Source organism: Rhincodon typus, chromosome 23 (assembly GCF_021869965.1).
Source record: "Rhincodon typus isolate 14 chromosome 23, sRhiTyp1.1, whole genome shotgun sequence".
In the NCBI taxonomy this organism is placed as follows: domain Eukaryota; kingdom Metazoa; phylum Chordata; class Chondrichthyes; order Orectolobiformes; family Rhincodontidae; genus Rhincodon; species Rhincodon typus.
Window position 1 is genome coordinate 45,363,969 of NC_063354.1, and position 14,472 is coordinate 45,378,440.

The 14,472-nt window shown below is 41.6% G+C and overlaps 1 protein-coding gene across 2 annotated transcripts in view; it reads right to left on the bottom strand.

The window, feature by feature from the left end:
• Positions 1 to 14,472, bottom strand: part of si:ch211-250n8.1 — a 72,770-nt gene that overhangs the window by 5,284 nt on the left and 53,014 nt on the right. For both annotated transcript variants that reach the window (XM_048611046.1, XM_048611047.1), the window contains 5 exons: positions 13,736 to 13,781; positions 12,366 to 12,431; positions 9,362 to 9,421; positions 8,647 to 8,729; positions 5,430 to 5,524 (listed from right to left, as the gene is read on the bottom strand). In XM_048611046.1, coding sequence (XP_048467003.1) covers positions 5,430 to 5,524; positions 8,647 to 8,729; positions 9,362 to 9,421; positions 12,366 to 12,431; positions 13,736 to 13,781 — 350 coding nt within the window. The remainder of the gene's footprint in view (positions 1 to 5,429; positions 5,525 to 8,646; positions 8,730 to 9,361; positions 9,422 to 12,365; positions 12,432 to 13,735; positions 13,782 to 14,472) is intronic.

The window sequence follows — 14,472 nt, forward strand, 5'->3', positions numbered from 1 at the left end:
TGTTTCACACTGCCAGAATTTAGAGAGTCACTTTCAATCAGGATGTGGAGGTGCCGGTGTTGTACTGGGTTGAACAAGGCCAGAAACCACACGACACCAGGTTATAGTCCAACAGGTTTATTTGAAATCACAAGCTTTTGGAGCCTCAGTCCTTCTTCAGGCATCAGTGAGAGAGGTAGTATCAGATACAGAATTTGTAAGTAAGGGATCAAAGGTTCACACCATTGATAAGGATATACTAAACAAACCTAAGATGCTGTTAAATCTTTAATCAGTTAGAAGGTTTTAATTGATTAATATGTATATGTATATCCCCAAATTCCTTTCAAGTCATGGTCCTGAGAGAACTAAAGGTTTTATCAGTGTAAAGAGGTGACATTTTAGGTCAGACAATGTATGTTAAGTGTGAGGCCTTGCTTAGAATCTGTTTGTGTTTTAGTTTGGTTTGGAGTCAGACTGTTTTATTTCTAAAGTAGAAATTTATAAAACATCATATTGACTGACTGTCTATAAATTGTGTGCTTTTTGAACAAAATAAAATATATCTGCAAATACAAATTCACCCCATACATTCGTGTTGTGTGTGTGAGTGGGGGGGTGGGGCGGGTGGTTGGAAGAGTGTGTGTGTGTGTGTGTGTGTGTGCGCGTGAGAGAGAGAGAGAGACAGTGAATGAGAGAGAGAGTGAATGAGTGAGTGTATGTGTACGTATGCATGTGTGAGAGTGTGTAGTGTGGTGGGGTCACCTGTAGTGCAACATGAACCCAAGATCCCAGTTGAGGCCACCTTGGGTACCGAACTTGGCTATCAGCCTCTACTCGGCGGCTCTGAGTTGTCGTGTATCCCAAAGTCCGTTTTGGAAGACATTTACCCAAAGATCCGAGACCGAATATCCTTGATCGCTGAAGTGTTCCCCACTGGGAGGGAACACTCCTGTCTGGTGAATATTGCATGGTCTCTATTCATCCGTTGTCATAGCGTCTGCATGGTTTCACCAATATACCATACCTCAGGGCATCCTCGCCTGCAGCGTATGAGATAACAACATTGGCCGAGTCACATGAGTATCTGCCGTGCATGTGGTGGGTCGTGTCCCATGTGTGATGGTAGTGTCCACGTCGATGATCTGACATGTCTTGCAGAGGTTGCCAATGACAGGACTGTATCGTGTTGTGGTTGATGTTGTCCTGAAGACTGGGTAGTTTGCTGTGAACAATGTTCTGTTTATGGTTTGAGATTGTTTGAAGGCGAGAAGTGGGGGCATAGGGGAAGATCACAGGACAGGGATTTGAAAGGAATTTGGGGATTTACATATACATATTAATCAATTAAAACCTTCTAACTGATTAAAGATTTAACAGCATCTTAGGTTTGTTTAGTACATCCTCATCATTAGTGTGACGCTTTGATCTTTTACTTTTAAATTCTGTGTCTGATACTATCTCTTTCACTAACACCTGAAGGAGGACTGACTCTCAGGAAGTTTTTGTTTTCAAATAAACCTGTTGGACTATAACCAGGTGTTGTGTGCTTTCAATCAGGCAAGATGAAGCACTGGTTGAAAGGGCAATTAGGTAAGGACAATAAATGCTGGCCAACATTCCATAAACAGAATAAATTGAAAGCAATACAACATTTACCTTTAATCATGCAAAATCTTCAAATTATTCTGTACATTTGAATAAAATTGAAATGATACATATTGCAAAGTCAAATTTAACAAGGGAACCACCAACATCAACAAAATGCTTGCAATGAACAACACACTGCTTTTACTGATACGCTGTAGTCCAGCTCCCACATAATGTTGGTGAATGATGTTGAATTGTGGAAGGTCTCACCACGAGTTACACCAGTGTACACGTGAAACGTTAAATGATGTTTACCTTGACCCTAATAAATTTTATTCAGATGCAGTTATGTTTATTTCTGTTAATGAAAAACAAATAACTGACTTATCCATAAATAACCAAAACCCTGCTTGACCCAATCAAACTCAGGCTAACATTTGCTGCTCATGCCCAATTTATTAATGAAATTCAAACCCTACACATCGCTTCGCAGCTCTCCAAAACCCCAGCCAATTGGTGTCCTAGCTTTTTTCTCGGGTCTAAGGAGGTTTTAATTTGATTCGGCACGCTTCCCTGGATGTAGTGACACAGCGTGGCAATGGCTCATTTGGTGGGAGCTTCTTCCCTCTTGGATGTATTGATGATGATTTATGGAGTGATTTGTTTAAAATGCAGGGTTTCAGTACAAATTTTCTCAAAAAGGCTTCATTTTTTTGCCCCCTCCTCCACATCTTGCTGCTCCAGACAGCAGCATAGTGGTTATTGTCAGTCATGGATAGAAACCATCTGGGGATGTGTTGCTCTTTAGTGCCAGTAATTCCTCCAGTACCATAACCAAGCTTCTGTTCATCTTGTTTCATGAGATCATTAAAATCAGCAGCAGGAACAGGCCATTCAGCCCCTCAAGCCTGCTCAGTATTCCAAAAGATCATGGCCAATCCAATTGTAGCTTTGACTCTGACTTTCCTTCCTGTCCCCATGTTTCTCAACTCCCTCGTAGACCAATAAGCTGTCTAACTCAGGTTTGAATATATTCGTTGAGTCAGCCTCCACTCCTCTCTGAAGAAGCAAATCCCAAAGATTAACAAATCTCTGAGCGAGAAATAAAATCCTACTCATCTCAATCTTATATGGGAGACAGTTTATTTTAAACTATGTCCTCACCAAGGGGGGAAACATCCTCTCATCATTTACCCTGTCACATTCCCTCAGGATTTGATACATTTCAATGAGATTCAACCCATTGCTCTAAGCTCCAATATCTATAGATCCAAGAATACAAGGTGTAGAGCTGAATGAACACAGCAGGCCAAGCAGCATCAGAGGAGCAGGAAAGCTGGCGTTTCGGGCCTAGACCCTTCTTCAGACCTGCTTAAACTTTCCTCACAAGATTACACCTTTGACACAGGCGTCAGTTGAGTGAACCTTCTTCAAACTGTTTACAATGCCGTTATATCCTTCTATAAATATGGAAACCAGAACAGTACACAGTACACCAATTACAATCTCATTAAGTCTCTGTGGACTTGCAGCAACAATTCCTTACTTTAATACTTCATTACCCTTACAGTAAAGATCAACACGTCATTTACTTTCCTAATTACTTGCTGTACCAGCACATTAACTTGATGTTATTCATGCATAGGATATCCAGATCCCTCAGTACTGCACATGTCTGCAGTCTCTCTTACTTAAAACATATTATGTTTTTATATTCTTCCTCCCTAAGAGGACAAGCTCATATTTGCAATATTATACTCCATCTGCCAAGTATTTGCCCACTCACTTCACCTAACTATATCCCTTCGCAGGCTCTTAGAGCCCCTACAAAACTTGCATTCCTGCATAACTTTGTGAATTTGATTCAACATTCATTTCCTTGGTATATCTGACACACTGACTGTTAACTACCCTGTAAATATGGACACAAAGTAATTGTTCATCATGACTGCCATTATTTTATCATTTACAATCTCGCCATATCAATTTTCAAGGGCTCACTTCTTCTCATCACCATTTTTTCCTGATATAATTGTAATAATTTTGTTGATTCAGATATCTTTGTAAGTTTCTTTGATACTCCCTTTCCTGTTTTTGCATTTTCACACGTTATTTTAGTCTTATCTTGTCTCTTACTACTTAATTGTCCATGGCTATACTTTTGGCCAGTAGAATGCTCATCTTTTCAGGGTATCAATGGTTCTATGTTATGGCAAATACATTTCTGAACACACCTCTGATTGCCCATTAAGAGTTGCCCAGTTTACTGTGGACAGTTTTTGTCTTGTTCCAATGAAGATTATTAAAATTTAGCATCTTAGTAACTGTTCTGCATTTCTGTCTTTCATACACAACATTGAACTCAATCATATTATGATTGTTATTAAACAGATGTTTATGTCCCATTAGGCTGTTAGCATAAGCTGGCTCATTACTAAATCTGAAGGGATCAAAGGATATGGAGGAAAGACAGGAACAGGCTACTGAACTGGATGATCAGCCATGATCATAACGATGGCGAAGCAGGCTCAACTGGGCTAAATGGCCTCCTCCTGCTCCTATTTTCTATGTTTCTGTGTTTTCTGAAACAATCATCTAAACTATCTTTTCCCCCATTCGGTCATCATCGCCACTTACTAGTTCAAACTCCTTGTAAACACCCTATTCTGCAATAGGTCAGAAACCTGTTCCAGGAAAGACCCACCATAATGATTCATTCTGCTACGACCCAGATCCCTGATGGAGGTCATCACAGTGAGAAACTCCCTCGTAGATCAATAAGCTGCTCCAATACTGGTTCCAGTGTCCTTGAAATGGAACCTCTCTTTCACTTCAACCCTCTCCCTACTCTGATTATCCCTGTGCTGATTTGCACAAGGCTTGGGTAATGATCTAAAGTTAGAATTCCCAAGGTCCTGTTCTGTCATTTAGCTCAAGTGTTACTGTACTATCCAAACAAGACGCCCTTGTTTACTCTTGCCTACTTGCTGATCCCACAATGGGTCACAACGAGGATTTCCCTCTCTTCTCTCCAATAACTTTTCAAACCGTTTGACAAGTGTGTTAAACTGGCATTAGGTAGCATACAAACTATTTGGGACTCACAACCTTGCTAAGAAAACATACTAACCACACTCCTAATTATTTAATTTCTTATATACACACCATATTGTGCTTCTGTTTTCTTCCTCCTTTTCCACCTCTCCATTTCGGACAGCTTCCTGCATCCTGTTCCAAGGAGCCACAGATGAATTTCTGGCTGTCCTTTTATCCCCACTGGTACCAAGTACATTATATTTACCGGAATGGGATTAGTTTCAACATTCCTCATTTCATCTGAGTTCCTCTTACTCTGTACACTATAATCACATCAATACCACTCAGAACCACAAGATGAACTGAAGTCTATAGCAAACTGTCTTGGCATTTCTCCCCATCTCTTATGTGTCTGACTGTCTTCATCTCATACTCCAGTCAAAGACTTCTGAGCCAGAGAAATTCAAGATGGAAACATCGACTGCAGTTGTGTTTACTCAGGACCGTCTCACTGTCCAAAAACTCTCATGAACTGCTCTCAGTCTAATTAATATTTATACGCTTTACTTTGTTTTCTTTTCTTTTGCAACAACTCAACTTGCAGCAGGAAACAAACAGTTAAGTACTGTCAAGCATCTGCTACAAGTATTCGAGGTGAAAACCCACTTAGACCATATTCCTAACTTTAGCATTCTGTAAGCATGCACTCTTTAGCAATGTTCTGGGTAACTGACTCTACTAAGATCGAATGCTGTTTTCTGCATCTGTGAAGAATGAAGATGATTTGTTTTTACTGTATGTGCACAAATCCCCAAAACACTTACCTATCCTCAGGATAATTTCATTGGCCTCCTCAACAAAGTTGGACTCATACACCAAGCAATCGAAAGATGTTGTCTGAGGCGTTTCTGGGGAGTTCCTGAAATGAAGCAATCCTCTCTTAACAACAAGAAGCTCACACAAGGATTTCCAATACTGTAGTGAGTTGAAATAAAACATTAAATCAGGTTTAACATTATTTGGGATTAAGAAATGTTCCTGGGTTCCACATGTATTTTTTAAAATTTACATTGGTGTAGCTGGATGGACTGCTCAAAATAGCAGAATTGGATAATAAAGCATGCTGGGAGATTGAGCCAAGCATTGGCCAAAATATCCAGACAAAAGATACTGAAATAAACAAGCTGCAGAAAAGCTGCAGCTGCAGACAGCACAATGCACAATTGACTATAGAGATAACAAGGTGTAGAGCTGAATGGACACAGCAGGCCAAGCAGCATCAGAGGAGCAGGAAGGCTGACGTTTCAGGCCTATACCCTTCTTCAGAAATTGGGGAGGGGAAGGGGGTTCTGAAATAAATAGGGAGAGAGGGGGAGGCGGATAGAAGATGGATAGAGGAGAAGATAGGTGGAGAGGAGACAGACTGGTCAAAGAGGGGGGATGGAGCCAGTAAAGGTGAGTGTAGGTGGGGAGGTAGGGAGGAGATAGGTCAGTCCAGGGAGGACGGACAGGTCAAGGGGGCAGGATGAGGTTAGTAGGTAGGAGATGGGGGTGAGGCTTGAGGTGGGAGGAGGGGATAGGTGGGAGGAAGGACAGGTTAGGGAGGCGGGGACGAGCTGGGCTGGTTTTGGGATGCGGTAGGGGGAGGGGAGATTTTGAAGCTTGTGAAGTCCACATTGATACCATTGGGCTGCAGGGTTCCCAAGCGGAATATGAGTTGCTGTTCCTGCAACCGGTGGCACTGCAGGAGGCCCAGGATGGACATGTCGTCTGCGGAATGGGAGGGGGAGTTGAAATGGTTAGCTGGCGGTAAAAAGACACGACCAATATTCATTTGTCTCAATACACAGAGACAATGAGGGCCATCAGTTTGACTGGGACAAAGTGACTATACTGGGACAAGCGAACAACAAACGTGCAAGGGAATTTCTGGAGGCCTAGTTCTCAACGCAGGACTCCATTAACAAACACATAGAAATAGACCGCTGCTAAAAAAAACAGAACCAGAAGTGACAGGACCCACCAGACCAGAGGATCATACAAATTCGGAATGGAGCACAACAGCAATGCTTCGATTCGAATTCGCACTGATGATGTTGCCTAGAATGGTAACAAAACGTCTGCAGACCACAGAACAATTGGCTCTGTGAGCAAACGACCAACCACATCCACAACCCGAGCTATAAATTTTTGCTAAGAACTTATGACCTAGGTCTACTTGTCCTGGATGGTGTCAAGCTTCTTGAGTGTTATTGAAGCTGCAGTCATCCATACAAGTGGGGAATATTCCATCACACTCCTGACTTGTGCCTTGCAGAGGGTGGACAGGCTTTGAGGAGTCAGCATGTGACTTCTCACTGGAGTATTCCTAGCCTCTGACCTGCTGTTATAGCCTCTGTATTTATATGACTAGTCCAGTTCAATTTCTGGATACTGGTAACCCTCAGGACATTGGCAGTGGGGGGAATTCAGTGATGGTAATGGTGTTGAATGTCAAGGGGTGATGGCTAGATTGTCTCTTGTTGCACATGGTTATTACCTGGCATTTATGTGACATGAATGTTACTTGGCACTTTTCAATCAAAGCCTGGATATTGTGCAAGTCTTGCTGCATTTGGATATGGACTGCTTCAGTATCTGAGGAGTTGCATATAGTGCTGAATATTATGCAATCATCAGCAAACATCCCCACTTCTCATCTTATGATGGAACGTCATTGATGAAGTAGGTGAAGGTGTTTGGGCCTAGGACACTACCCTGAGGAACTCCTTCAAAGATGTCCTGGAGCTGAGGTGACTAACCACCAACAATCACAACCATCTTCTTCTGTGTCAGGTATCACTCCAACTAGCAGAGAGTTGTTCTCTCCACACCCTCCCCACCCCATTCCCATGCACTTCAGTCTTGCTGGATCTCCTTGTTGGTAGACTTAGTCAAAAATGGCCTTGATGCCAAGGACTGTCTCTCTCACCTCACCTCTGGAATTCAGCTCTTTTGTCCATGTTTGAACCAAGGCTGCAATGAGGTCAAGTGCTGCTTGATAGCACTGTTGATAACACATTCCATCATTTTACTGATAATCAAGAGTAGACTGATTGGGTGTTATATGGCTGGGTTAGATTTGACCTGCATTTTGTACACAGGACATACCTGGGCAATTTTCCATATTGTCGGATAGATGCCAGTGTGGTAGTTGGACTGGAACAGCTTGGCTGGGCGAGTGGCAAGTTCTGAAACACAAGTCTTTAGTACTATTGCCAGAACGTTATCATGGCCCATAGCCTTTACTGCATCCAGTGCCTCCAACCGTTTCTTGATACCACGTGAAATGAATCGAATTGGCTGAAGACTGGTGTTTGTGACGCAGGAAACCACTGGAGGAGGTCTAATACTTAATACTTTGCTAATACTTCTTGAACTAATTGAATTATATATAAATTATTTGAGATTTTCTACCAGAGTCTGAGCATGGATTATGTGCTTAAGACTTTGGCATGAGGTTTCAATCCACATGTAAAAGTGATACACCCACTGAGCCACAACTACCAGCAGAAGCTTATTCTGTACTAGGCACTCAATGAAGGAGCAGGGACAGTGGAATAACATCGGATAATGGCACTCTTTGTCTTTAAAGAGCTTTCCCTGATACGTCCTGTTCCAAAGTGAACCGTGTTGTACACAGTCATGACAGCTACTTTACAGAGCAGTGGCTAACTGGAGATCCTGATGAAGGGTCCCGACCCAAAACGTCGACTCTCCTACTCCTCTGATGCTGCCTGACCTGCTGTGTTCCTCCAACTCCATGCTGTATTGATTGAAGATTGTAATGATCCACTAACTGGAGACCATAATGATCTGAATGAATGCTTGTGCCCAGGTTCCATCCCTCAAACTCTCCATTTGGATTCTTCAGATGAGGTGCAGACCTCACACTTCATAATTTAGGAAGCAGCTGCCTGCCATCAGAGCAATAGTCTCAATGCCCAGGCCAAGGATCAAATCTACTTGTAGCCATATATTTGTGCAATTTGTTCCACTTACGCCACACAGTAAGCAAAGAGGGTCCGCCTGTTTAACCGGTGTCCCACTGAAGAGATCTCAGGGAAGTGATGATGAAAGAGGACCTGAAAACGAAACAATAACATCATCAGGGTTCCTGAAATTGCTGTAATAGTCTTACTGGAATAAAACAAAGCAGTAGTCAAATATTGCTTGCATTTGTACTGCTGGTTTAAAGTGCAACTTGACATGAAATTGGAATAGGTGGTATACAGCTTTTGGCAGCAGTGGCCTAATCAGTACCCACAGATTCTGCATGAACGTTTGTGCATAAATGAGAGAGGGTATGTGTTTGCAAGAGAGTGTGTGTGAGAGAGACAGTGTGTGACAGTATGTGCAAATGTGACAGTGTGCAAGAGGAGGGAGTGTGTGTGACAAGAGTGAGAGTTTGAGAGAAAGAAAGTGTGTGAGAACAGTGTGTCAGTGTGTGTGTGAAAGAAAGATTGCATGAGAAGAGTGTGTATGTGAGAATAACAGAAAGAGACAAAGTGTGTGTATGTGTTTTTAACGGGTATTGTATATTCAATGGGATATTGCAGAGGGACTTACTCTATATTTAACGTTTGTTGTACCCATCCTAGGAGTATGTGATGCTCAGTGCAATAACATCCCTCACTCTACTGTGTACCTAATTGATATTTTATCTTAAACAACCACAATTTTTGACCTAGGTAGACAAAGATAGAGCAGCAATTACCTGTGTTGAGTTGTTCTTTAAGCAGATCACTTCGGTTTCTTTTACATCGAACAACACCTCCTAACAAAGACAAACAGGGAGGACAAAGTTAAACTTATTCAGTATTAATACAACATGCTACAGAAGATACTATTCATTCAGAAATTTCTAACATTTTCCAGATTTCTTTAAATAGAAATGAAAGATGCTGGTCCTTGTTCAAAGGATTCTTCCACTGTCTTCTGTAAGATTGGTTTAAATTGCTGAGAGTGCAGTTATCTGTGTAGAGAAGTGTAACTCATTACGTTTTTGATATCTAAAGGCAGCTGAAAGCCTGCCAGTTTGACCTCTGAAGCTGTTGTTAGATTACATAACAAAGAGAATGCTGTCCATTCAATCTGTTAGAAGAGGGTTGTCTTTACTGAACAGTTTAGGCTAGATTGGGCTGTTTTGAGTTGGAATGAGTTCAGTTGGATTGAGTTGGACCAAGTTGAATGAGTTGGGTTGAGCGGAGTTGCAGACCATAAGGTCAGGTTGGTTTGGGAAAGGTAGACTTGGCTGGGTCAGAATATGTTTGATATGTGGAATCAGGTTCCAACTGAGTCATTGTGTTTGGCTGGACAGGCTCCAAGAAGTTGGTTTGCACACAAGGTTCCTACCATGGTAATGCATAAACTTTTTAATCAACCTATTGGACATGCTATGACACAATTCCCTGGCCATCATAACCTGATGTGGAACTTGAACCTGTGCCTTCTGGCCCAGAACAAAGGACATGACCACTGCAACACCAGACCCCATCAATTAAACAATCTTACACACACTAAACACATCTGATTTGAGAAGTTTATTGAATTCGCTTGGTGCATTAAATTATGTAATTTTTTAAATTAATGGCCAACTTTGTCAAGACATCCTTTATTGTCCATCACCAGTTGCCCTGAAAAAGCAATGGGAGGCCATTTTTTTGGAACATTGCAATCTTGTGCTGGGTGTGCTCCCACTGTGGCTTTAGGGAAAGGATTCCACGATATTGGTCTAGCAGTGATGAAAGGACATTGACATACATCCAGATGAATGCGGTGTCTGATTTGGAGCTGATTGTATTCCAATGATTTATAATTGAAAATGGAACGGGTCTTCTAAAAATTTTCATTCACCAGATGTAAGTATTGCTGGCTAAACCCAAACTTTGTGCCTATTGCTAATTGTCAAGGAGTTGGTGGTGACGCGCTACCTTTTCAAATTACTGCAGTTCATGAGTCAGGACACCAACAGATCAGTTAGGGAGGGGCTTCCAGGATTTTGACCCAGCAACAGAGTTAAATATGATAATTTAGTACCAGGTCAGGATGGTTTGTAGCTTGAAGGGGAGTTTTGTCAGTTTCTGTAATTCCCAGGAGGTTGATTGTGGGGGATTCAATGAATCTGAATGTCAAGGGGATTTTTTTTTTTTTAAATTTGATCACGAAATGTGAACATTGCTGACTAGGCCAATATTTCTCCCGAGTTGTCCTTGAGAAGGTGGTGGAGAGCTGCCTTCTTGAACTACTGCAGTCCACTTGGTGTAGGTACACCCACATATGATTAGGTTCTCTCTTGTGCTGAACATCAACAAAAATCCCCACTCTGACCTTGTGATGGAGGGAAGGTCATTGATGAAGCAGCTGAAAATGGTTGGGCCTAGGACACTACCCTGAGAAACTCCTGCAGAGATGTCCTGGAGCTGAGCTAATTGCCCTTCAAATTACACAACCATTTTCTTATGCACCAGAAATGACTCCAACCAATGGAGAGCTTTCCCTGATTCCCATTCACTCCAGTTTTGCAACGGCTCCTAAATGCATGGTCAAATGCAACCTGATGTCAAGGGCAATCATTCTCAACCAAGCTCTAGAATTCAGCTCTTTTTTCCATGTTTGAACTAAGGCTGTAATGATACCTGGAGCTGCATGGCCCTGGCTGAACCCAAGCTGAATGTCAGCGAGTTGCTTATGGCTAAGCAAGTGCCAATCTCTTCCATTACTGACAATTGAGATTAGAATAACAGGGTACAATTGGTTCGACTGGATTTGTACCACATTCTGAATATCCCTGAGCAACATTCCACATTGCTGCATCGATGCCTCTGCCCTTCACTTTTAGTTATGGTAATGTTTTACTTGGTGATACCCAGCAACGTGATAGTGAGAAACTTGGTGGTGGTGGCAGCAGCGAGGGCAGCAGCCTATACTTACTTTTTCCCTTGTTCAAGATGGTCACTGTCTGACACTTGTGTAACATTAATGTTGTGCCTCTGCAGAGAACCTACCAAGCTTCACAACACAAATTCCCACCTGTCCAAAAATCCAGCTGTCCCATCTTTCTGTTGTTCTCCATAGACTTCTCCTCGTGTCTGTACTTACTTAAAACTCTCTACATGAACTACTCTACCTAATTCCACAGCTATCACTCAACAAACAGTTGCACAATTCTGACCATCCAATCTTCTAATCAGCAGCAGAACCATTTCAGCTCTCTGCTGACATCTTTCCTGGCTTTCAAAAACCTCCTCCAAATTCACTTTGCTCCCACCCTCAGTTACCTCCTCTAAAGCTGCTCACAGTCCACTGATAACTTACATTTTATCCCCCTTGCTGTGAAGCACCTTGGCCATTTAAAGAATTGCACCTTGCACATAAAGTGGGTATCAGCATTCTTGGCCACCCTCAAGAAAGTGCTGGTGATTATTCTGGAACCACTGCAAACCACACAATGTAGGTACATTCACAGGGCTCGGCAGGGAGCTCCAGGATTTTAATGCAGCAACATGGAAGGAGTGGTGATACATCTCCAGGCCAGGATCGTGTGCATTGGTTGTAAATTAGGTAGTGAAAATGTTTCCATGCACTTGCTACCCTTGTCCTTCCACTCCGCTAATATAGTATACAAATGATGTTATTACTGTTGCATCTGGCAGAATATGGGAATGATACCAATCCCACACCTTGTAATGATAGAAGCATGAATCCCTGTGTAATCTCACCTGTGGGGGCAGATTTTGCTGCAGGACTTTCTCAATGCCCACATCCAACACCTCCTTTCCACCATACTGTAAGATCAAATTAGTCAGTTATTTCTGCACTCTGTCCCTCACCCCCAGTCTCTTCTATACAGACAAAAAAAAAACATTTAGAGTCATCGTACCCCAATCCATACAGCATTGGCATTTTTTTTAAAACAGAGAACTGTTAAACTGTAGTTAGACTAATATTGTTAAAATTCAGAGACAAACAGAAATTGCTGGAAAAATTCAGCAGGTCTGACAGCATCTGTGGAGAGAAAATAAAGTTAATGTTTTGAATTCAGTGACTCTTCTTCAGAGCTGAGTCTCTCCAGCAATTTCTGTCTTTGTTTGTTTCAGATGACCAGCATCGAGGTCCTTTGTTTAAAGTTTTGTTTTAATTTGTTAAACTTCAGAGAGCCAACTACACTACTATTGTGCAACACTTAACATGCATTAAAGTGGGCTACAAAGATAATCTAAATAATACTTAGTGTACAGTCATATGCTTAGCCCTCACAGTACATTATACTTTACAGTAATACTGAGTCCATGTAGGTCTAAATTCCTGTGTGCCCGATTTGACCAAACTGCTTCATGCTTTGTGTTAAATTGCTGCCTGTGATATTGTACCTCAATCAGTGTAAGAAATGAGTCTTTTTATTTTGGTATCTTTGAAAACTGTGGACTGCAAGGAGAAAAAGAATGTTCTGTAAAAAACTGGGATTTACCAGAATGTCTGTATAACTTCACAGCAAGGAATTCAACTGTGAACCTATTGTGAACTTGTTTTTCAAGACTATGGTTCCTGCAATATGCAAATGGTCAGGAGCGTAGGAATTGTTCACAAGTGAAGCTAATTAGTTCTCAGCTAACTGAGCAGATTGGAACTGGAAACATGTTACAGAGACACAGTCACACAGAGAGAGAGAAAGACACCAAAATGTGTGCTATTGTCATCCCCAGCAAAAGTTGCCTGTTCTCTGCAGAAAACTTGAAAAGTTACCTTTCCTGCAGCAATTGCCATGAGCTGAGTTTTGAATTGATAAATCAGAGACAGTTTCCAAATGAATCAGTCACTTTAATAAACCAGAAGCTTCTACAGAAAGTTAACTGAACACCAAGGACCTGGCTAGCTAAAGTTGGATCATCTCAATATCAGAATTGGGAACCAAAGATCTTTGAACTGACTTTCCAATTTTTTTTTTACCCTTCACCAGTAATCTATTTTCATAAACTCTGTGTTTTTCTAAACTTGTGGATCAAAGAAAGTTTGAATATGCATTCACTCTCCTTTGTTCAGCATCATGATCACAACGTTACCAGGGTGGAGTCTGGAAAACTGTGTTTACCATTCCAATGTTCACCTTGCCCAAGAATCGGAGTGAATACAGCAGCCTGTTGGAGAAGAGAGATCCTTAGCGTTGTATCATCAAACCTAACAGCATTTAACTGTCGATAAAATGTGGAGCTGGATGAGCACAGCAGGTCAGACAGCAGCCAAGGAGCAGGAAAGTCAACATTTCGAGTTGGGACCCTTCATCATTTAACTGTGTTTACTCATGTTAATGTTTAAAGTTTTGTTTCTGTATCAGGTAATTGCTGATCACTCTCTCATCATTCAGCAACTAAAACTAACAAACACATTCAAACTAGCAAACACAGGGCTGTGCTTCTTTCTAATTAAACAGATTTGTTTTGTAATTAACTTCAGGCCAGTGCTTATCCAAATTATTTACAGGGACCCCGTACAGGGGTTGGTGGGCTAGTTTGGATAGTCAGGGAGTGAATGGAAGATTTCAATATCAAGGGGAAAAACGTAAGCTGCTCACAGTTGGTGAAGATGGGGACAGCAATCTGCTGCTAAGTGAAGGAGCTGGCCTTTTCCTTGCTCTCCAGGACGATTCTAGAATAGGAAGAGGTACTGGATGGGACGAGGGGATCAGTTTTTCTTTGCAAGAGGATACTTAGTTGTAAAATATTTAAAATTACATTTCAACTTGGACATTATGTAAAATGTAATAAAAGAAAACTTTTCTCTATTGAGCATGTTACACATGTGCCTCAATTCAAGTGTAATAAATGTGAC